General features: G+C 34.1%; 1 protein-coding gene and 1 long non-coding RNA gene across 14 annotated transcripts; one reads left to right on the forward strand and one right to left on the reverse strand.

Annotated features, from left to right (window-relative positions):
• Positions 1-3,782: 3,782 nt before the first annotated feature.
• LOC108198749 (uncharacterized) lies at positions 3,783-4,241 on the reverse strand. Its single transcript, XR_001802164.2, has 2 exons — positions 3,992-4,241; positions 3,783-3,859 (listed from the first exon to the last, which is right to left on the reverse strand). It is a non-coding gene; the product is annotated as an uncharacterized LOC108198749 (long non-coding RNA).
• Positions 4,242-20,308: 16,067 nt separating this feature from the next.
• On the forward strand, positions 20,309-25,061 carry LOC108199938 (serine hydroxymethyltransferase 3, chloroplastic-like). 13 transcript variants are annotated; one of them, XM_064083616.1, is made up of 9 exons: positions 20,310-21,005; positions 22,146-22,225; positions 22,482-22,555; positions 22,709-22,774; positions 22,871-22,922; positions 23,207-23,297; positions 23,724-23,796; positions 23,902-24,715; positions 24,809-25,061. In XM_064083616.1, exons 1-4 carry the CDS (start codon positions 20,895-20,897, stop codon positions 22,771-22,773), a joined length of 330 nt encoding a protein of 109 aa, XP_063939686.1. In that variant the 5' UTR covers positions 20,310-20,894; the 3' UTR covers position 22,774; positions 22,871-22,922; positions 23,207-23,297; positions 23,724-23,796; positions 23,902-24,715; positions 24,809-25,061. The 13 variants fall into 13 exon arrangements, with proteins under 13 accessions (XP_063939688.1, XP_063939689.1, XP_063939687.1 ...); XM_064083615.1 differs by having other exon boundaries at positions 20,327-21,005; positions 23,190-23,297; XM_064083618.1 differs by lacking the exon at positions 22,709-22,774 and having other exon boundaries at positions 20,309-21,005; positions 23,190-23,297.
• Positions 25,062-25,800: the final 739 nt, after the last annotated feature.

The following is a 25,800-nucleotide window of genomic DNA, read 5'->3' on the forward strand; positions in this document are numbered from 1 at the left end:
CCACAATAAAATATACTCCTTCCGTCCCAAAGTAACTGTTTTGTTTGACCTTTATCGGTCAAATTTGCAGATGCTTGATTGCAAATTAAAAAGTATTCTTTTATATATTTTGGATTTTTTTCGGTAATATAATATGTAATTTGTAGTTAAAACATGTTCAATTGACCACTTTTACTCCAAAGTCTAATTTTAATTTTAATTTGGGACGAAAGAAGTACTGTCAAACAGTCACTCTCTTCGAGAATTATTTTAAGTATTCAATTCCAAAACACTTGTTTTCTTTCTTTTCCAAGGACTAGCTCCCAATAATCCAATTATTTTGTCAAAAAATTATGTCCTTGAGTTGAAAAAAATGGAATAACTCCTTCAGAAGGTTCTGTTTATTTTAGAGTACTTTCTAGATCTCACCTTGAGGACATAGTCTTTGTTATGCAAAGAGGTGACATTAGACCCAAGAAATGTGTGAATAGCATAACATTTAGTGTTTGTTACAGTATTTCCCTATAACCCTAAAAGTTTGTCAAAGCCAAAATAGTGTAGCCACTTCAGCTACCTATTGGACTAAAAAACATCTTTTTCTGCCAGTTAATCAAATCTTTTACTAGTTGACTTTCAAACTGAGACCTTTTCTGTCTGTTTCAGACCTTCTGCTCCCTGTATTAGAAGGGTATCTAAAATTATCCTTTTGATAATTGCTAATATCCATATTTGAAGTTCTTTCTTTATTAAGGAAGAACCCATGATCTGGATCTAGAGAAAGATCTTCAATCCCTGCTCAAATCTTCTGCAGGAACCTAAGAAACCAAAAAATTCCATAAACATTTCTATGTGAAGATAAATGAAAGATGTAGGGTTGCTAAAGTCTGAATCGACCCGAACATGACACGAAACTGACTCGGTCGTCAATACGATCATACAACTTGAACCTAAAAATTACATAGAACCTGAGCCAAGTAATTCAATATAAGAAATGATTCATATATTAATGATTACTCCCTCCGTTTTTAAGTATAGGTCGTTTGATTTATTTTACAAATACTTCTAAATCCTTTGACTGCATAGTTAAATCATTATTTTTTTTGAAAAAATTATGAATAAAAAAATGTGATTAATATTATAATTCAAAAAAATAATTTTAAAAATAATGATTTAAACGACACGGTCAAAGAACTTAGAAATGTGTGTTAAAAAGTCAAATAACCTATATTTCAAGACAGAGGAAGTAAAGCGCCAACATTTAACACGTTTACGAACACAATGGACCCGAAATTACAGCCCTCAACATACTATCAAGCTGGCATGAGCTCCAACTACATCTTAATAACTCGAAGCAACGATACTAAGAAAGCTGTGCATTCATTTTTGGTACCTAATGCATAAAAGAATCTGGAAATGAAAATTAGGGATCACTGGACTCATTCAACTAAAAATAAGTTGCTGTAATGAATGCATTTCGAAGTCGGCATTGTCTTAACCTTGAGAATGCGTGCTGGCTTGGTGAGACAGGCATACCTCTTGAAAAAATAGAGGCATTTAAGTCTGAGTAAATTAGATAATGAGAGGCCTTGGAGGAATAATCAATACAAGAGCCCACCAGCTAAATTATTAAAGCTGAGACCAACTGTGTCAAATGCTTCTTATGAATAAGCTTTTCATTGCAGAAATTTTGTTTACCTTGATATGATACTGTACTTAATTGATTTTTGAAATTGTCTATATTAAGATAGACAAATTCAAGTTCTGGTGATGAATTTGCATAAATGTTCTGCATTAAGCGTATTCAAGTCCTGATGCCTTTGCAGCTTTTGTTTTCTCTTTTACCAACTCTCACTGACTTGACTTGTAATACATGGAAGAATGGGAGGGGGGTTTCCAAAATGTCATTGCACAATTAATGTGCTTTTCTTTACTCCCTCTGCTTTAAAATATGAGTCTGTCTGGTCACACACTAACAACTACTCATTTACGGGGATCTTTGTGCATGTAAGGAGTTCATCATTATTAATCAGATTGGAACGCCGCTTAACCAAAAAGTGGTTGTTAAGCAAAAACCAGAAAATCCGTGAAAACACAAGTCATTTGACTTTTTGACATACATTTCTAAGTATTTTGACTTATATTTCAAACAAAGGGAGTGTAACTGTATGTTTGCGGATTCTTCTTGTTATTGGTTAGTTCTCTTTGTTAAATGATTAATCTTCTCGAGTTCTCTGTTTTTATGTATCTTAGTGAATTTAGATAAAATAGAGATAGAGTATTAGTAAATAGTACTCCCTCCGTCCCTATTTACTTGTCACTTTGACTTTTTGCACGTAACTTAAGGTGATTAAAAAACATAGTTCCGCTCATTATTTTTGAAATATTCTTTTTCTGAATTAAAATTTATAGTTTATATTTTAATTCAGAAAAAGAAAATTTTAAAAATAATGAGCGGAACTATGTTTTTTAATCACCTTAAATTATGTGCAAAAAGTCAAAATGACAAGTAAATAGGGACGGAGGTAGTAATTGTATAGTTTTGAATATATGAACAAGACAGAGCAAGATCTCGACCATCAACGTATAATGTTGTCGATATAGATCTTCCAATGTACGGAACAGAAGGATCTAACAATAACATAACATGCAAAAAGGCTAACCTGCAAGGCTGCAACCCTAATTACTTGTGTTCCCATGGTCTATATATAAAAAGTTAACTATATCTTGACTTCATTCTACTTTGCATTTAACCCCTTTTGGTATTAAGCCTGCTGAAACTTTTCACAGTCAACTGAGAGAGTGTTAAAAGACAGGAACTTAGATACTCACAAGATTTTTAACCCATTCAGATAAAAGATTAATAATGAGAAGTCAGATTCACCCCTCTGTAATAAGTCAGTGATTAGTACATAGATGTTTTAGAAAGGATCATATATACAGTACATAATAACATTAGGGAACCAGGATTCCGAGACAGTCAGAACTAAAAATATGTATCGTTGAGTTTTGAAAGTCAATCGAGCCCTGAATAGATTTCTACTATCTGATTCCGTCACTGCAAAATACATCAAACTATACACAAGGAGTGCTGAATTGATATTGCCAGAACATATGATACAGAAACTCTACTAAACATATAGATGTAACTACAACAATTCAATCAACAATACAAATACAATAAATTCTAACAGAATAAAGAAGACTGCAAAAGAAACAAATGCATTAACACTAATAGCTACCTTTGCTCTTACTATAACTATCTCCTTCCCTTTCTCAGTTGCCATTGCTTCTGCAGCTGCCCATGACCTTATTAAAGCATGACTGTAAAAGCTAATATTTTGCTGCCATTAATTCTCTTTCAAGGAAAGAGAAGAACTTGAAGGGACTAATTCTTTCCAATTGAATTCTAGAATTAACAGTAGCAAAACATAGCTCATATGTATGAGGACTCTTCGTAAGTCGATCGATATCTTCATAGTGGAGTGATAGGTAGCTAGTTGTGGAGAGGATTTGGGCCTGTGTGAATGAGTCTCTTATCATCAGAATAAACAGCTTCTAACTCAGATGGACTTAAAGTGGCAGCTGCATGAACTGATTCTGTTCGAAAAAACCTCGCTTTCCTTGACAGAGTCCAGCTAGAGGGACTGGAGTTAACATGTTTAGCTGAAGTTGCTGTGCATAGCTGCCCAAAAACTAGGATGATCATTAGTACCATAATGCTGATTCTTTTGGATGCTTTCATGTTCTGTCTTTTACTCTTCCTTGTAGTACAGCTACTTGTTTCTGTGTCGATTCTCGGAATAGTTTCGGTATCAGCAGAGACCTTCACTGACCACCAGCTCATCTTAAAATGGATCATAAGCCCATGCAAATATTGTAGCTGCTTTGCAAAATGTTTTAAGTGAGATGAGTGAGGGAGAATATAAGAGAAACAAGACAAAGCTGAGAGAGAGAGAGTGAGAGAGAGAGAGGGGGGGAAGGGAGAGAGACAGAGAGAGGAATTCTGTGTTACCTTATCTTAAGGGTCTAGGCACATGATCTTGACCCTTGATTCCTGGAACCTTCTTATGAACAAAGCACTATACTACTACTAATATGAATCTTTGAGTCAGGACCATTTTACTACTTGTACCTAAACACAACAGTGCTTCCATAATTATTTTACAGACTATCACTGGCTCCTTGCATCTGTTTTATGATAGCCGGTCGAGAACATATAAATGATACTATTATGTTCAGCGAAAAAAACGCTGTTGACATAAAAAAAAATCTAGAGTGAGACAATTTTCCGCTGAATAATACTATAACACCCTCAGTATATACATCAAAAATTTAGGATTAAACTGTCTAGCGCTTTTTTCCCGTTAGAATGTATGTTACCCTGTTTTATACTAGTACTGTTTGTGCATATATTTCTATGCATACATTTTGAGTATTAATAGCCGTTGTCTCCGGAGTTCATAATATTTAACTCTAAATTTCTGAAACAATGGAAACAATATCGCTAAACCTGCTGCATGGATTTCCTTTTATAGTTTAAAACAGTACTGAATATTATATATATTAATTAGTAGCTTAACCATGACTCCATGTATAACAAACTTTAATTTGACCTTTCAAGCAAGATATTTAGCTGCTTAGCTTATGGACATAAACTTCCAAACCGTCAAAGACTATAGGACACTTCTATTGTGTTCTTTTCCTGTTTACTTGCCTTCCCTTCTGGGTCAACTGAACTCAACGTCTCACACGGGAGAGACAAACTTTGCCACACAGGGGCAATTATTTAATGAGATCGTTGTTTCGGGTTTCGAGTCGTGGCAAATTAAAATGTTGAAGTTAAATTTTATATCAGAATTTTTATTATTTTTTTATGAAATTGAAAACCGGATCATAACAATACATGTAGGGAATATGTCATTGTGAAATATCTATAAATTTTAATTTTATAGACGATAATAAATAAAAAAGTTAATATATGATTATTATAAAGAATATAATCAAAGATCTTTGAGGAATAATTTATCATTTCAATAACGGGCGACCATTGAAGGCGAGACACGAAATAATTTAGACTTGTTTTAACTTGGAAAGTAAAGTAAAAACGTTATTCGGAAAAATTCAAAAATCAAATAAATCAAATTCATTAATAAATGATTGGTATAAGGACAAGGACCAAACAGCGACTAATCGCCAACTATCGACTTACGAAAACAGCTCGTTAAATGATGGGCCCGAACAGCTCCTTTCCAGTAGATTTTAAGCGCGCATACTTTCTTCATTTCAGAAAATGTGTGGTTTTAATTTTGCACATACTTTTAAATTTAGAAAAATATTAATTTTTAAGATTTTTTGGAAAAGAAATTTAAATATTATATTTTTATTCAGAAAATTTAGAAATAACAAATATAAATGACTCGTTTTTACATACTAAGTTATGTGTAAAAATTGAAAGACATTTATTTTGAGACGGAATAGATGGGGTCAGCGGCTACGTAGTTTGTTTTCTTACAGTAATTATTACGTTATGACTTTTCTAAATTTAAATTTTAAGGTGTTATCAGGATGAGTATGAGCATCATCCAGTCTATTCTAATTCTAATATCAATACCCTTTATTAATAAGCAAACCACCTTTCGGTGGAACATCGGTACCAAAGTACCCAAATTCGGTCACTTTCATATTGATTAGGATTTTATAGTCATTATTATATTATTATCAAAAGACTTCTATATTGAATAAAATTTTATTATTAAAGACCTCAATATTCATTAGGATAGTGAAAGACTTCTGTATTGATTAGAATTTTATTATTAAAAACTTCAATATTTATTAGGACACTGTTATATAAATTTTTTATTTAATAACGATAACCATTATAGAATTATGAAAAAATTTTCATATTGTTAGGATTTTATACTTATTATTATAATTTTTAGGATCTTATAATAATTATTATACAATTATGAAAAGAATTCTATATTGATTCGGATTTTATTATTAAAAATTTCAATATTGGTTAAGATTATTATCCTATTATAAAAAGACTTCCATGGTGTTTAGGATTTTTTAATATAACATTTATCTTATCCGCACAGTTAAATCGCTAACAATTTAACTTATGAAACAGTTTTATAAAATTCATATCAAAATTTGGCTATCATCATATTATTTTTTATTCAACAATTATTACTATTATCAAAAAACTTCTATATTTGACAGGATTTTGTATTAAACAATTATCTCACTAATAAAAATATATTACCAACATATTATTTGTTTTAATTTTTTAAAACTCAAATAATTTAATATACAGAACAACTCTATAAATCTTTTATCATGCTTCAGAGTTCAAATAAATAAGGAGTTCATATTGATATTAATATAATATCTTATCAATTGAATAATAATGTCAACGAAATTATTCGTTTTAATTTTTAAAACTCATGCAATTTAATTTACGAAATAAATTTATAAAACTTCTATCATATTTCAGAATTAAAATAAACAAGATTCATATTGATACCAAAGTACCAAAAAACTTGATCATATATTTTTTAATAATTATTATTATCATTTAGTGTTTTTCAGAAAATTACGATAAAGACGAATAAGGCGGTGGTAACACTGACTTGACAAATGGAAATTCAAAAAAAAAAATCATTGTCCATATTGCAACATAAAATAAAAAACCCAAAAACTCTAGATATACGTCAAATATTCGTTTTAATTTTTAAAACTCATACAATTTAATTTACGAAACAAATCTATAAAATTTCTATCATATTTTAGAATTAAAATAAACAAGATTCAATATTGATACCAAAGTATCAAAAAACTTGGTCATATTTTTTTAATAATAATAATTACTATCATTCAGTGTTTTTCAGAAAATTGCGATAAAGACGAATAAGGCGATGATAACACTGACTTGACAAATAGAAACTCAAAGAATATAAAGTAATTATCTATATTGCAACATATAATAAAAGAACCAAAACTCTAGATATACGTCAAAATATTTGATATCAAATTACTTTTGGAAAGTTAATTAATTTTGTCAAACTACAATATCAGTTTATCAAACAACTACAACAACTGTTAGATCTACAAAACTCCAACTAGAATTATATATAATGTTTGCCTATTAAATGAATAAAATAATTGTGACTTAAAATTTTGAATTTTTGTTCAAAATTAAGGACTCTATAAACGAACTTATATGTGTTGAATATTATTTTCACAATTTAAAAATCATCAAACAACATAGTAATTTTACTTATAAAAAACGTATTGTTAGAGTTAAGTTCCATAAAGTACGCATTTAAGACGCAGTAAGTACCAGTCATAATCTTTTAGTTTAATCATAAATATTATCTTTAATTATTCAAATTTTATATATAATTTACCATCCTTAAGTAGTTTTAAATATATAATTATCAATTAATCATTAACATCTTTCAACATTTACAATCATTATGATCATTATTCTACTTATGAGTTATATTTTATAACATATATAGTGTTTAATGATTTATATTTTATAATATAATTGTTTTATCTTTTGATTGCAACGATTATATTGTAGAACATAACTTGCAAATTGTCAGATGTTTACAAATATTATAAACTAAAAAAAATTAAAATTGAAACAAGTAGATTATTTTTAAATAATTTTGGACGCCAATACTCTTATTTTGTGGACTCCATAGAACAGGGACCCATATTGTAATGAAATAAATTTAAAGTAGGATCAAATTTTAATATATAGAAAGTCTTACATTAAATAACAATAATTTAAATATCATTTAAAAACAATAATTTAAATAGGTATAATAAAAATATGATAATGTAACTAAAAAAGATATTATTCTTACGATAAATAATAAATTTTAAAATTTTATTTAAACCCGTGAAGCACGGGTTATCAACTAGTAAATAATAAAAATATAAACTACTTTTTCGGTGAGTTTTAAAATGGCTATCAAGAGTCCGGCCTCCGAGTCGCAAGAGAAGTCTTGTAGTCGTGTTATCGCCGAGTCTAAACATTTTTCGTATTTTTAGTAGTCCCTACCTCTCGTATTATATGTCCTGTTTTGATTATTACTTGGTCAGACCAAACTTTGATCACTAATTAAAGAAAATTTATTAATTATTTTAAAAATTTGAAAAATAGATTTTGAATGAGATTAGATATATTTTCTAATAAAGTAAGTATTCTAATATTTTTAAGTCGGATAATATGTGTAATTTATGGTCAAAGTCTAGTCAATTTGACTCTTTAATAGTCACACATAATATGAGATGGAGGGAGTAATTATTATATTTTTTTTTTGAAAGCGGAGTAATTATTATATTTGTGTTCTTTGTTGATTTTCATTTGCCTTGCATAGTTTGAGTCAAAAAATTCTTTGCTATGTGATTTTAATTTTGACAGACAGAATCGAAATTTATCTGTTAGTTCAAAATTAATGTCGTAATACTGAAGCTAGGATAACCTGGGGATGAAAACCTGAATTGTATTCATTGCCAGATTCTGTTCATGTGTGCTTATGATTGATCATTGTTGAAATATAACATTAGATTTATTTGAGACCTTCTTTAACACTTTAAGATTTTGAATGGACTAGTTCTCAATATGGAATCAGAGCCAGTTATCCACTCTCGATCCAAAATGGTCTTTTGAATGAACAAAATTCGTTATTTATCAATTCCAGTTCCTGTTTCAGACCAATGCATGCATGCATAAGATTAGTCTCTGTTTCGGACCAATGCATGCATGCATCAGATTTGATCTGACAAAATTGTCACATATTTTTGATCAACCTCGTCCTAGTCTGTCAAGAATGGATCAGGAATATTGAGCCCTTTTGCTGGTGCCGCATGTCTTCAGACAATGCACAATGTGCAGAAGATGTTTGGTGCTTTTAATTGCCAATGACACTCTTTCACAAACTCCATTCGTTCTTGTGGCTTTGCATCTGCAACTGCAACGGATTTAGTTTTATAGTGATTCGACGAGTCAAAAATTTAAAATTCTGTTACGAGTGAATATTGTGCTCTAGTCTTTACAAGAAATGAATAAATCAAGAACTCATGAGTGTCAAATGAGTTTAATGAAGTCAGCAATGTTTTGGTTAGACGTGAAAATCGAGGTTGTTCATGAATTGCAGTGTCTTGCCTGTTCTTATCTGGATTTATATACGGACAGTTGAATGTAGAACAGGATTTGTAGCAGCTGTTTTAACTGCAGGATGTCAGAATGTGTTTAGTAGATTGGATACTCATAACTCAATTATATACACATTGGGGCCGTTTGGCCCAGCTTAAAAAAGTGATTCTATACTTAATATAAAGAATTGGAGTATAAGTGAAAAGTAAATAAGTTAATAAAGTGTTTGGAAAAGAAGCAGAAGCTGTGAGAGAGAAGCTAGCATTCTCAGCTTCTTAAAAGTACTTCTACTTCTTTACATAAACGGGTCAAGAAAAGAAGAAGCCAGAAGCAGAATTTGCTTTCAGTTCCCAAACAGCCCCATTATGAGTATCACAAGATTATTAAGTTACAATGAGTTGAGGAATCAAAATTAAATAATGCTTAAACTTTGAGAGAGAGGGAGAGAGAGAGAGAGAGAGGGAGGGAGGGAGAGGGAGGGAGGGAGGGAGGGAGAGAGATGTGGAGAGGGAGAGGGAGGGAGGGAGGGAGAGGGAGAAAGAGAGATGCAACTTAACTTACAACAGTCAAGCAAGGAGAGAGATGCAACTTAACTTACAACAGTCAAGCAAGTAATCTCATTGTCAAGTCGCTTTTTCTCCCCTTCTTCCAAGATCTCCTCAGAAATTCAACCTCTCTTTCATTTTCTTTTTCGTTTTGTCTTAAATTTCTGCCTCTATCTTTCATTTTCAACTTAAATTCCAAGAATGTATATAGAGCATACCTGCGTACCTAGCTACATGCATAGGTACAGAGTCGACCTATATGTAAATATAAATTTCCTTCTCCCCTTCGTCCTCTGGATCTGCTTTGCTAAGTGTTAGGTCTCCATCTCTGCCAAGTTGGCCGCAGTTCCACCTCGGGGATTGCAATTTGCAATGTAGTACCTCTGTAACTAGCCTAAACACATCGATTGAATATACATATATTGAAGGATACTTATTTTTTTGATGTGTTTTATTGCTAAATTAGTTTTGTAATGTTTTTCATCCTTTTCTAGACAGACAGCAGTCTTACCAAGTCTACCATGCATGCATGCATGGGAGCCTGGGAGGACAGCTGCGGGATAAATAAGCTGAATTCCCGGCTAATCTTCGAAAATCAGGAAAGGATTAAGGTTTATTATTAAAATTAGAAACTTTTGTTCTTAAATTTATATGCCCAGAGTTTTATGAAATCCTGGTTTCGGCAATCTACACAACCTGAAACAAACAGATACTTTTCAGAATCGCCAAATGTGAAGATTGAATTATGGAAATAACAAAACTCGCAGGCCCATGATAAATAAGGATCCGGGTCCTGACATACGTATGATGCAGCATATTATCAGCAGTTTTTTTTCCGCTAGATGACACTAATCGTAGGTTTTTGATGAAAATGCAGGAGACTCTCGGAAAAATTAGTGATTGTAGGGTTTCTAGCATAGGTTTTCTTTCCGCCAAATGTGTGCTTATAATCCAAAAAATAAACAACCCTCCTCACACTATGTTTTCTTCTCTGATACAAACACAAACTCCACAGGGATTTTATGGCATCTGTAAACCGCCATTCCGGTCAGTTTTTAGTTGTGCAGTTAATGACGTGAGTTTTGCGGTTGCGAAGAACTCAGAGAATTCGAACGAAGACTTCAAGAGCTCAATGATGGAGAAACAGAGATATATGAGGCTAAGGATCTGTTGCAGTGTTTCCTGTCTCTTAATTCAAGCACCACCATGCCCCGGGGCAGAGATTCGGCATGTAAATCTTCTGCCTCAGGTGGAATATAACCTTATAATTTTATTGATTATGATTCCTTGCTACTGATTCAAAAGTAATACAGTGAACATTTAAACTAGAGCTGAATATTACTCAATATTCTTACTTCCTTGCCACTGATTCAAAAGTAATATAGTATAAAAATTTGTACTAGAGTTAAATATAACATGCAAGTGCTAACCTACATACGCTATCACACTTCAACTTCAAAACTATTTCATACACAACCTATATTGTCAAGTGTGGAGATCTACTCGGCCATTAATTTACAAAGCGAAATATATAATATATATAGACTGCAATGTACTATGATCACAAAGTAAAAAGTGCAGTAGTGTTACAAATGGAGATTAAGCTAAAGAGTGAGAGAGAAAGAGAGAGAGAGATATGCAGAAACAAACTTGTATTTACATCTCATAATAGTGTGTCATCTTTACAGTAATGCTGTTGCTCTAGTTTTATACACATTACTCTGTAACTAACTGTCTAACAGAATTGCTGAGCTGGCATCTTGCTGAGCTGGCTGTGAGCTGGCATCTGGCTGAGCTGGCTGTGAGCTGGCATCTGCAGTAGCACCGTTATCATCCCCCCTCAAGTTAGGAGGACTGAACAAGTTACAGACACCTAACTTGGCAAGGAAATACTGCAGTTGCATGGAACACAAAGCTTTGGTAAACAAGCCTGCAGGTTGCTCTCTGGTAGAGATATGATGAGTAGTAATAAGCCCTTGCTGAAGCTTTTGACGCACCAAATGACAATCAATCTCAATGTGTTTGGTGCGTTCATGAAACACAGGGTTGGAGGCTATATGTAGTGCAGATTTGTTGTCACAAAACAATGAAATAGGTGTGACAGATTTGAGATTGAGTTCATGCAGTAAGGATACTATCCATGTTAACTCACAGCAAGTGTCTGCAAGAGATCGATACTCAGCCTCAGCTGATGATCGAGATACAACCTGTTGCTTTTTACATTTCCAGCCAACGAGAGACCCACCCAGCAGAACACAAAATCCAGTAAGGGACAGTCTAGTAGTGGGGCAGCTAGCCCAATCCGCATCACAAAACGCAGTCAGAGAAAGATTAGTGTCAACTGTATAAAGTAGGCCTTGACCACATGTCTCTTTTAAGTAGCGAACAACCTTTAGTGCAGCAATCCAGTGATTATGGCGAGGAGCTGCCATGAACTGGGCTAAAACATGAACAGGATAGGAGAGATCAGGGCGTGTAATTGTGAGATATATCAGGCGTCCAATGAGCCTTCTGTAAGCAGAACCATCTGAAAGTATATCAGATTCATCAGACTGTAAAGTGTGATGTTGTTCCATAGGAATGCAGCTAGAACGAGCATTTGTCAGGCCAGTATCTACAATAATATCCAGTGTGTATTTACGCTGATTTACATAAATGCCAGTAGAAGAACGAGCAATTTCCAATCCCAAAAAATATTTGAGAGGACCCAGATCTTTGATTTTGAACTGTGTTGCTAGAAATGCAACAATGGACTGCAGAAGAGGCTCACTATTTCCAGTCAGAATCATATCATCGACATAGACTAGTAGCAAAGCAATAGTAGAGCCACTCTGATAGCAGAACAAACTGGAATCACTAACGACTGGCTTAAACCCAAATTTCAACAGAGCTGCAGACAGAGCTAAAAACCATTGTCTTGGAGCTTGACATAGGCCATACAAGGATTTCAACAATCGACAAACTAGACGACAATTAGGATAGCGCTGCTGTAACTCAACTGAAGGAAAATAGCCAGGAGGTAAAGCCATATATACCTCCTCATCAAGGGTTCCATGGAGAAACGCATTTGTGACATCAAGTTGCTTTAACAACCAGTTGAATTTCGCAGCTAATGCTAGGACAAGTCGAACAGTAGTCATTTTGGCAACAGGGGCATATGTCTCAAAGAAATCAACACCCTTGGTTTGAGTAAAGCCCTTTGCCACCAGGCGAGCCTTATACCTCTCTAACTCACCATTTGCTTTATATTTCACCTTGTACAACCATCTACAGTCAACCACTTTCTTGTCTGCAGGCAGCGGAACTACCTCCCAAGTTTGATTAGCCTCCAATGCTGCTAATTCAACATTCATTGCCTCACACCAACAATCATGCAACACAGCTTGCTTATAGTATTGCGGTTCTGGAATTTTAGTGATATTGGCTAAAAAATGCACATAGGAGGTATCAAATGGAAGATATGATATGTATGATGGAAGGGTGGAAGCATTATCACTAGAAGTAGTAGAGTGAACTGTGATGAGTGAAGCTAAATGTGATGGAAGCCCCGTATAGTCTGTGAATTTGACAGGCATTTTATGTGTACGTTGGGGACGAGCAGGAACTGGTTGTGGTTGTGTTATAGTAGGCATGGATTCTGAAGATGCTGGTGTAGAATAAGTTTCAGCAGACTCTTGTAGAATGGTATTTTCACTGGTGGGAGAGCCAGAATTAGTACTACATTCTGCACGATCACCTTCTGTAGTAAGATGTAGTGGATCACAATCATCAAATGAAGCGACAGCTGGAAACAGTTGTTGAATAGAAGGAGTAGAGACTGATTGAAAAGGAAAGATCGTCTCAAAAAATTTCACATCACGAGATAAGAAGACCTTCCTAGTATTCAAGTTTAGAACCTTGTACCCTTTTTTAGCAAAAGGATAACCCAAGAATACTCCCTTAACTGCACGTGGAGCAAATTTGTCCGTAGGGTGAGGTAGAGATGTAGCATAACACAGACATCCGAAGGTTTTGAGAAGAGAATAGTCTGGCAGCTCATTACACAACACCTCATACGGCGACTTGTTCTTCAGTAAAGGTGATGGAGTTCGATTTATCAAATAAGCAGCTGTCAACAAGCAATCACCCCAAAAATTAAGAGGAAGTGCAGCATGAAACCGTAATGATCGTGCCACATTCAGCAAAGTACGATGCTTACGTTCAACTAATCCATTTTGCTGTGGGGTATATGTGCAGCTGGTTTGATGCACTATCCCAAGTTCAGCCAAAAATGTGGACAAAGCAGAGTTAACAAACTCAGTGCCATTGTCAGTACGTAGCACTTTAATAGTCTTATCAAATTGATTTTTAACATAAGGTATGAACTGTCGAAACATAGAAGAAACAAGCCCTTTATCTGGCAGCAAATAAATCCAAGTAGCTTTGGAGAAATCTTCAACAATTGTTAGAAAGTAGATACAATTGTCATGTGTTTTCTGTTTGTACGGACCCCATACATCAGCATGGACCAACTGAAATATTTCAGATGTTACAGAAACACTTGGAGTAAAAGGTAACCGTGTCTGTTTACCTAACATACAACTATCACATGGAGCCAAAGCAGATGATATGCCAGTAACTGGTAACTTTTGCAAGACTGGAAAAGGAACATGACCTAAGCGATTATGCCAGAGTTGAGTAGAAGCAGCCACATGTGATGAATTATCAGCATTTTGAGTAGAAGTCTCAGTGCACATGTTGTGAATGTATAGACCATTAGTTACTTTACCAATCTCTAGTGCCTTCGTCCAAGTAGGGGCCTGAAGAGAGCAAGTAACAGGAGAGAACGTAGCAGTGCAACCTGTTAGGTATCAGCCCATTACAAGGTAACATGGACTTTGGTGATCAAAAATATATAAGGATAATAATTGTATGTTTAGACAATTATTATAAAGAATATGTTTTGGTCACAAAGATAGAAGACCTAGTTGGAATTGGATTCTGATTTTAGTTGGAAATCAGAATTGGATTAGGACTATGTGTAGCTGTTTTAGAATTAGATTCTGATTTGTCTAGTTTGAGATGGCTATATATACATAGTCATATTGTGTTTGATAGGTGTGCTCAAGATGTAGACTTAGGTATCGCTTGTGGGTGGATACTTGAGTAGTAGGCTTGAGTATCCAAGTTTGGTTGATTGTATTATTGATAATGGTTTTGATTAATAATACAAGTTGGGATGTGGGTTTTCCACGTCAAATATATTGTTTTGTGTGTGATTTGCGTTAGAAGTTGAATCTCGTGTTTTATCCCTAACAAGTGGTATCAAGAGCCGAGGTCAGGATCATGATAGATGAGGTTGGAGAAAAAAAATTCGGGATTCAATATAGAATGCAGAGTACGATGATGATTTTGTTAGCAGGAAGAGACAAAATTACGTGCGTATGATGGTTGACTTGCACCATGGATCAATCATGATGGACTCAATATGGAAGAAGATTGGATGGTTCTTCTAGAGGCCGGAGGATTGTGAAAGCAAGGATCGGGTGACTCGTGGATGGAAGAGCACTCGGGGTTGATGCACGTGATTTTGTAGATGGATAAAATTTGGAAGAACGAGACATGGAGATTCTTGTTCGAGGGGAGGCATTGAAGGATGGACGCCGGTGTCTTCATCGTGATTGTTGATTATATTGGGCTGAAGGGGAGGATTGTTAGGTATCAGCCCATTACAAGGTAACATGGACTTTGGTGATCAAAAATATATAAGGATAATAATTGTATGTTTAGACAATTATTATAAAGAATATGTTTTGGTCACAAAGATAGAAGACCTAGTTGGAATTGGATTCTGATTTTAGTTGGAAATCAGAATTGGATTAGGACTATGTGTAGCTGTTTTAGAATTAGATTCTGATTTGTCTAGTTTGAGATGGCTATATATACATAGTCATATTGTGTTTGATAGGTGTGCTCAAGATGTAGACTTAGGTATCGCTTGTGGGTGGATACTTGAGTAGTAGGCTTGAGTATCCAAGTTTGGTTGATTGTATTATTGATAATGGTTTTAATTAATAATACAAGTTGGGACGTGGGTTTTCCACGTCAAATATATTGTTGTGTGTCTGCTTTGTATTAGAAGATTGAATCTCGTATTTTATCCCTAACACAACCATTATCAGCAAGTAACTTGGAAATAGACAACAAGTTATATGTAAACATTGGAACATACAACACATTGACAAGTACTAGTGAGTCTTGCAGTGTAATGGTGCCCATATGAGTAATAGCAGACGTATCTCCATTAGGCAAATGCAACACAGAATTAACTTCAACAACATTATGCAGAAGGTTAAGATATGGTGTCACATGATCCGTGGCACCAGTGTCCAGAATCCACTCAGTTGGACCATACTGAACAGGATGAACAGAGTTGACTGAGTGAAATATAGTACCTGAAAATTGCGTACTGTGAGCAAGAGGTGGATACCAGGCAGGTGTAGAGTTGTCCACAGTAGGTGATGCTGGTGTAGTCACAGACATTGAATTCTGAATCATCTGCATAAGATGCTTACATTGCACTGGTGACAAATTCAAGGAAGCATCTGTAAGATTAACATTGGTGAGAGCTGTTATTTCAGAATCAGGTGCTGAAACCTGTGCAGCAGTGTGAGCCTTGCCAGAAGATGAAGTCTGAAATTTTGGCTTAGGCTTTGGTTTACCAAACAACTTGTGCCAGTTCGGATAACCGTGTAGGCAAAAGCACTTATCCCTGGAGTGTCCTGTCATGTGACAATAGTCACACTTAACCTCTGCATCAGGTGAAGTTTTCTTTCCTTTAGCAGGTTGAATCTTAGCATTTGTCGTAGTCTTAACAGACATTGCCATACTATCACTAGTAGACACAGAATGCACAGAACGTTGAGTCTCTTCTTGTAACAACATTGCATAGCATTGACTCAGCGAAGGAAGTGGTTTCATAAGCAGAATTTGACCACGAATGGCCGTAAATTGGTCATTCAATCCCATAAGAAACTGAGATAGCTGAATATCAAGATCCTCTGCCTCAAGTTTAGTATTAACACTACAGAGACACTTACCACAAGCACAACGAGTTTTAGTGTGCACACATTCAAGTTCATCATGTACTCCACGAAATCGAGTAAAATAAGCAGCAATTGACAACGAACCTTGAGTCAAATGAGAAATCTCACTTCGCAGATTAAACAACTTAGGAACATTACTCTGTGCATAACGAGTTTCTAGTTCTAACCAAATCTGACGAGCAGAACGCAGATAAAAGATACTACTACGTATAGAACTCGAAACAGTGTTTAAGAGCCAAGCAGTTACCATATTATTGCAACGAGTCCAGTGTGGAAGCAAGGTAGATGAACTTTCAGGTTTGACATAAGATCCATCTACAAATCCATACTTAAACTTCGATGATAACGCAATCTCCATAGCACGACTCCACTGATTAAAGTTCGATTCATCCAAAACTTCAGTAGTGATCTGCATACCAGGATTATCTGAAGGATGCAGATAATATGGATGATTAACATCCAAAGTTATTAATGCTGACAGCATCGAAGATCCTACAGCTGCAGACGAATACGAAGCAGCAGTTGACGCCATTGCAATTAATCAACCACAATCAATCAAACGAAATCGAAATCGAGATCGAAATCGAAATCTCTAAGCGACTCAGAGATGCAATCGCTAAGCGACTCAGAGACGCAATCACAAGCACTAAACACAGAAGATCGAGCACAATGGCTCTGATACCATGTTACAAATGGAGATTAAGCTAAAGAGTGAGAGAGAAAGAGAGAGAGAGATATGCAGAAACAAACTTGTATTTACATCTCATAATAGTGTGTCATCTTTACAGTAATGTTGTTGCTCTAGTTTTATACACATTACTCTGTAACTAACTGTCTAACAGAATTGCTGAGCTGGCATCTTGCTGAGCTGGCTGTGAGCTGGCATCTGGCTGAGCTGGCTGTGAGCTGGCATCTGCAGTAGCACCGTTATCAAGTAGTAAAGTGAATTAACTATAATTACCCGCCCATGTCCTTTATGCAACCTAACAAAAATATCTTACTGTACCTACCAAGACACCCAAGTTGTTCGGCAAACTGGAAATGATGAAAAGTTAGGATCATCGAATTCCCTAATATTGTCGTCAACCTAATAATAATTGTTCCTCAGTGCTACTCATTTATATACAATTTTTTTTTCACTAAACGACACGCACTATAATATTTTTATAAAATATAGATCTATAAATTTTTTTTATTTTTTCCGAACGAAAATTAAAATATTTATTTAGAAGAAATCTTAAAAATAAATAATAGAACTATATTTTACATAATATTAAAATACTGTCGCGCCCCGGTTCTTTGATATATACAATTTAGAGGACGGAAGAAATAACAAGTTAGAATATTTTTCTTATTTGGTTGGTCTTATAAAAAAAAATTCCGGTATCATCTTTTTCCCATTTGATACATTAGATATCTCAAGATCGGCCAAGTAAAAAAACACGGAGGATGTTAGGAATATACATTGGATAGGGCAAGGAATGAGCAGAGATTCAAAGCAAAGATCATCCCCCACATACAGAAGCATATTCTCTTCAAAATTAAGCACCTGTTTAGCTTACATCCATGTAATATGCGCCAAGGGATGGGAAAAGAAAAGGCAAGCTTGGTTCTTATCATCTAGCTTTATACATTCTTCTCGCATTTTCGACTATTTTGGACCACATTTAAACAGCGATTGCATTTCCCATCATTTGCTTTGTTTCTGCCATGCCAAGACCATATATAGCTTTAGGCTTATCCAAATAAAATTCCCAGATCGAATAAGTTAAGTTTTACTTTAGGATCAAAAATAGAGTGCGTTCAAACCGAAAGTTTTTGCTGGCCCGAATTTTGATACCATGTTAACTAAAATCTGGAACATTACGATCTTATATTATTTAGCAACATTAACTTCTTTTTGGTGAAATAATCTATACAAGTCCCCACATTCATATGGGTAAAAAGATTGGAGTTCAATCATCAATGCTATCTCACCATGATAGTTTTTAGAGATTTTTATTTTATTTTAAAGCTCATTCCTAAGAAAAAGTGGAGATTATAAGATCTGGAACTGCTTTTAAGTCTCAAACAGAATCTGGCAGTGGTACTCCAAAGTTCCAACGCGTTATAGCCTACTAAAATTCAGGTTAGATACTTCTCTTCACTAGGTAATCACTTTCACGACGGTGACGAAATAGAGGGAGCTGGCCAAATAGACTACTAAAATCTCGATCACTGATTATTTTTTTTAAAAACATGATTTTGTTGGTACAGTATACGGTATGCATGTATTGAATATTTTTTTCATTCACTTTATCTTAAAATTGAAATATAGGTCGTTCGACATTTTGATACACATTTAAATTCTGTTAACCGCATAGTTTAATTTATTATTTTTATAATTTTTTCTGAGTTATGATATTAATAATATATTTTTATTTAAAAGAAATTATAATAATTTTAATTATACAGTCAAAAAAACCTTAGACGTACGTCTTACATTATAAAATAAAAATTATATAATATATGAGTTTGCCGTTCTTTGAGATTCCGATTCCGCTAAACTTTCGCATGCCACAATTTGCAGTGACAAACGATAAAAAGTTCTCCGGTAATCATGCACAATAGCTCAAGTGCTCAAGTGGGAGCAAGTCACTATAGTGCGTCTGGAGATCTTGTAGCTACCATATATCTCCCCTTTAATTTCTTGGCCGAAATACAAATCAAGTTCCACAAAATATCCATCACAAACATCAATTTCGAAATATTTTCAGCAGTTAAATAGAGTTAGTGGGCTTGCTGTACCATTCCACATATCAGGGTTGAATTTAATTGCGTTTTAATCTATTCTAATTAAAATGAATCGTGATTCTCGAAGACTTTGTATTGAACTCGAATCATTCTTTGCTTTCTAAGATCTTGTGGTCAGTGCTTTGTGCACAATTTTTGTGCCTGGTAAATTTTCTCAACACTTTTTTTCAGGTGCATAAGTATTAATAGAGGTAAGGAGCCCTCGTTCAGTTCCAAATTAGTAGTCATCTAAATATTTTAGGGGTTTTCTCATGAATATCCAAATCCAAAATTGTTTTTGCAACAATACTACCTCTTTTTTAAATATTTTGCCAAAATACATAATTTTAAAAATATTTACAAAAATACTGTATGCAACCTGTTGCAACCATACTTGCAACTAGATGCACCGATATTTGCAACCCTTGCGAGACTAGTTAACTCAAGTTGCATCTGGTAGACCGTGTTTTCACAAATAGTTTTGAAAAATTAGTATTTTGGTAATTTTTTTCAAAAAATAGTAAAATCACAATTTTTTAAAAAAATGATATTTTTGATAAATTCCCAATATTTGATATTAAAAAACCTAATTGGCAATATTTCTGCAAAGTTCAAAACCGAGAAAACAATACATATTTATCATGTGCCCCCAAGTATCATAATTTTTTATAATAAAATTTATTGCAAATGGTAAAATATAATGTCATCCTCAGGGTGGAACATAAACAACTAGCATGGGTTAACTGTCGTTGACATTGACTTTGCAGTTAAACACTGATTTTAGAAATGTGTGCCAGACCAAGATCAAGGAGCCATATAATTTTCAAAAAAAAAAAAAGATCAAGGAGCCATATATATACTTGCCGGTATATTCATGTTATTCATTGACCATTCAGGATATGGATCTTTTTATGATCCGACCCGGCGGTTCCTACAGCAGCATTCCTCACGTAGCACGGACAAAAGGAGGTTATACAACCACGACTTTTGTTTAAGATGTATTACGGGAACATATCTTTCTTGCAAACCGCGGAGTGTGGGAGACTGAGCACCAGTGAAAAGAAATGAATTTAGCGGTTATATCCTACACAAACCGCTGTTTCCGAGAAAACTACCCTCCTTTCTTACCCCTCAATTCCGCACTTGCAGATTCATTCTTGGTGAATCGGCTTTGCAGATTTTTGTTTGCCTCTGTTCTTGATCATGGCCGTGATTTGCAGGTTATACGTTTTCTAATTCTAAGATGTTAATTTCTCCGGGTTCTATTTGTGTTTCTCGAGGGTGTGATGCTGCACTGGCTAAGAATAATGAAAGGGCACTTACTGGTGGTGGGTATGGTCAATGGGGGGCCTCTTGATCAGCAAAGGCTTATGGGTACGATCAAGCCTATTGATGGAAGGGGAGGTCATCCTTGTGGTTTCTATGAAGAAGCTTAACAAGGATGGATTTCGGGTTTGTCTTGCATAGTTGCACTACATATTTTTTTAACTATTAAATTATTTTATTTTGTTTTTCATATCGGTGGCAGCCATCTGTTAAGAAGCTTAACAATGATGGATTTCAGGTTTGTCTTGCACAGTTGCACTGCATATTGATCTCTGTATCGAGGATAGTTTACACAAATATATAAGAATGCCATAGATAGTTTTTTTTTTTTTTTTTGTGCCACAGATAGTGTTGGTTTTAAATATGAAAAAAATGTGGAAACATCTCTTTACGTGCTTTAGGCCTTCATTTATTATCATTTCTACACATTGTATATAAGCAGTAGATTCCAATCATTTGCAGTCTTTAGTTTTATTAAGTTTATATTGAACTCAATTATAAGAAGTTTCATGAAATTTTGCCTTTTACCCCACTTTACTTCTCCACAGAACCATGGGTCAAATTGTGCAACTTCCACAGGTCATCCTTCTTTCTCTGTCAATTTCACTTTTGGCATTAACGTGACTGCACCCCAGGTTCCTACCCTCCCGTCAGTAGTTTCTTCGTTGTCAAAGGCAAATGCAAGCTTTATTCCAACAATGCTTTTAACAATGACGAAGCCCTTATTGCTGAAGCAGTTAGGATCTTGAATGAGGGCCGCTTTTAAAATTAATCAAAAAGATGGAAATTGATAGGGAAAGAATTTTGGGATGGAGTCCCTGTCAAAAATATTCTGGAATATGCTGTATTAGGTTCCCTCTCTGAACTGTTATACAAATGGAATCAAATTGTTTGCAAGAGAGGAAACTTGGAAAATTCAGAGCCTTCTGAAACTAGGAAGCAGAGCAAGAAAACAGAGACCCAGTCATTGTCCTCATGGTAGTTGAGCATGTTCTGCTGGAAATGGCATTGCTTGAGAAATAGAAAATGATGAAAGGATACATGAGATCCTTCTTTCCTGATTTCCTTTTGGTTTTGCATGTCAAGTAGCATTTACACAGCAATATCATCTGTTATTAGCTTTCTCTTAAATGTTTTAGATGTGCTTATAAGTTTTATCCTCTATTTTTGGTTTTTGAATACGATGAGCTTTTGATCATTATTGCAATTGTTATCCGATTGATTCATTACATTCCTTCTTTACCTATTTAAGTTTTTGTTTTGCAGAATCATGAAACTGGGACAAAGAGAAGTTACAGAGAACTGTTGAAAAGCGGTGTAGGAATTATTAAAATACAAACTCATGGGTATGCTTGCTTCATCTCCTCCTTTATGATATATTATTATTATGAATGTTGATTTGCTAAATTTTCTTCCGTTTATGATTTGATATACACTATTCCGTCTTAGTGTTTGATAAAATGCACAAATGAAGAAGTTTACTTCCACATTCAAACTTTCCTGAGGTTTTAGGCTCGAATTTAAATCTCATTGCAAATTGATGTCTCTTGCGTATCCAAAGTTGTCTTCTAATAATTTTTGCGCAAATGGATATGTTTACAGGTGGGAACGGGTACCAAATCTAATCATTTGCATCAAATTCGAGAGTGAAGCAGTATGCAAAAATTTCTTTTCAGGTTTACTTTTCTTTCTTTCCTCATTCTATTATTTCAATCAATATATTCATAATTTCTGCATACACTATATTTTTTGATTATAAATTGTCCCTTCTCTGACCTTTTATATATATTCTGGCTATTTTGGTCTTCATCACACGGTATCATTTTCAGTTTGTCTTCCTATACGTTTGCACACAATTAATGATTTTAAGAAGATGTTCTTGATTACTGCTTGAGGTATTTTGGTCAGACATGGTGTTGTTCTCTATTGTCTTATCATTAATGCTCTTATTGTAGCTTTTAACCTCTGATTGGACACATTTGATATTCCAGGTTCGCATAGATTCCAATCACAACTCTTGAAGTGAACAGCAAAATGAAATGGGTAACTGATAATATTTATATATCATTTTGTGGTTGCTTTGGTATATTTGTATATGTTAATTATGTTTGTTTTAATGATTGGTTCTTACACAATGTTTTTTTTTTAAAAAGTCGTAAATATTATTAGGATGCATTGAAAGAAGGAAAACACATGGTGATATTTTGTGTGCATTGATTGCCACTTTTCTAATTCCTGGAGCCGGGTTTCATAAATCGCATTTCATGTCTTATAGAGCATGTATCATGTATGTAAATTTTTGAATTATAGGTGGTTTCTAACTGTAGAGGTCTTGCTTCTAAACTGATTGGTCAAGGATATGAATTGGTTTCTGATGGGAGTGATCATCACTTGGTCCTTGTGAATCTCTGGCCATTCGTAAGTTTTTACTGAACTATCGAGAATTTTTATCATCCACAAGAAAAACCCATGCTAGCTAGAGAATATTTTTATTTTTTTTATTTTTTCTCTATACAGCAATTGCAAGAAAGTAGTAGGGAGGTAACATGTGTTCACATCTTGACAGGGTTTATAATTTGGATGTATAAATATTTTTTATTATAAAATCATGAATGTTGTTTTAAGGCTATAGATATAAAGAGGGTGGGTACTGGGAAGAGGTTATTCACTTGAAATATCAGTACATCTGTTTATTGTCTGAAGTGGGATGATATCATTAAAAAGTTGCAATTGAATAGACAAGAGAGTTGAAATTGCTTTAAAACTGAATTATTCTCTGACGGAGAAGTGCAAATTGTTATCCCCCCCTGTCAAAGTTTACAAGGTAATCTATCTTTCCTGCAGAATGTCAATGGTGCTCAGGTAGAAAAGATTCTTAACATGGCTTCCATCATGCTCAATAAAAAATCAGTTGCTGGTGAGTATTGTTCTGTACAAACTATGTGTCCACAATGTTTTACATTTTTTCTCCCTAATTTCTGGTGAATAATTCTCCTAACATGGCCTCACTTTACGCATGTAGATGATAAAAGTGAAATATTTACGGAGGGCGCCCGCATTGGAACTCCGGGCCATGACTACAAGAGGTTTCACACAGAAAGATTTCATGTTAGTTGCAGACTCGACGAGAGGATTATATACATTCTGAGAAAGGTGATAAATCGCAGAATCAAGATATGTCTGCACACGGACATTACACCTGATCCTATTCAAACCTTGACTCTCAAACAACCGAATCAGAAGACTAACACCGAGCATTTGGATGTTTTTATCTCTCTCTGCCTTCCTTGATCATGTCCGGTTTCCATCTCTCTCTTTAGGTACAGGATTTTCATTCTTGCACAGAATGAGACAGAAACTTTTAACTTTATCCTGGTAGATCGTGATGCTAAGAGGATTATTGACAAAAATCATTGTATGATTTAAGTAAACTCTTGCAATGTATCTTATGTTTGTCAAAATGCATTCAGTCTGGTGTGAGAGAAATCTTTCCTTTAAAGATTAAGGATATCGCTTGCAAGGCATTAACACTGAAAACACAGATCAAACATGACAACTTGCTTTTAAAAAGCACAATATTCTTTGCACCATATGCTTTTGTGTTCGGACTCAGCAGTTCAGCTAGCTTGGATGGATCAGCTACTGCGATGACTATTTTAAGTAATGGTGATGTGAGTTGTGCTGAATATTTTTCAATTCCAAAAGTACATATGAAATCTATCATAATTATGATTTAGTTTTACATCCTTCTTCCTTTGCTGAGCAATATGGTTAATCTTGCACAACCTGGTGACACACCTGTGTCCGTCAAATCTTCCAGCAAAAAAATTAACTTGGTAATACAATTGTACCTAACAGCCAAAATCTATTTTTCCTGTATTTTGTTACTTCTGGAACTATGATCTCATATATCTCATTTTGCCTTGCAGGAAGTCTGATAACAGTGATTTGTTTTCATGGAGACTGGCCTGCAATCCATATGTTTGGCATCCTCAATGATGCATCAACTATTCATTAGATTTCTTCTTCATTTGTTCTCAGTTATTGTTTTTCTATCTTTTGTTTTGTGCATCTGAATTCCAGTCAGTTCATCACTCTTGAGCATTTTTTCTTTTGACATTTGGTTACTATTGTTTGCACTTCGTTTGAATTTAAATGAAAAACTATCAGAAGTTTGTTTTATGCTTTCTTCGAATGTGAGCAATTACTAATGGAATACTTTATCCATATATCATTATACTTGCAAATACCAAACTTATTATTACATTTAATTATATTTGCCGAACATATCGAACAATATAATTTTTCATATTTTTAAGAGAATTGTAAAATTAGTTGATGGTATTAAGTTCCGTCTGCCAAGCACGCACGGGCAAAAAATCAGAAGCCGGTTTAAAGTTAGAAATAAGCCGGAAACCGATTTAAATCCATAAATTAGTTTGAGGTACTTTTTTCAGTAAATTAATTTTGTTAAAACTTTTCTTAAAAATATTACTCATAAGACATAAAATACCTATAAATTATTTTTATTCTTATTATTATATTTAACAACTCATAAGTCAAAATTATTATAGTTTAAACTTCCATCTTATCACTATCACACAATGATACAATGTTTCAATACATAACTATAATAATTTATATGCGACAAAAACACGTTATAAATTTTTTTAAAAAAAACATAAACACAAATAATAAATACATTTATGAATTTAATAAAAAATGTAATAAAAAATGAAATAGAATTACATATATTAACATTACCGTGTGCGAAGCACGGGCAAAAAGCTAGTAAATTTAATAGTCATAAAGAATTATTGAATTCGGGTTCAACATGACATACAAAGATTTTAATTAACATGAATGATATAATTAAGGGGAGTTAATCTCATCTTATCTTTATCGCCAACCAGGGAGAACT

Source organism: Daucus carota, chromosome 8 (genome assembly GCF_001625215.2).
Source record: "Daucus carota subsp. sativus chromosome 8, DH1 v3.0, whole genome shotgun sequence".
NCBI classification, from domain to species: Eukaryota; Viridiplantae; Streptophyta; class Magnoliopsida; order Apiales; family Apiaceae; genus Daucus; species Daucus carota.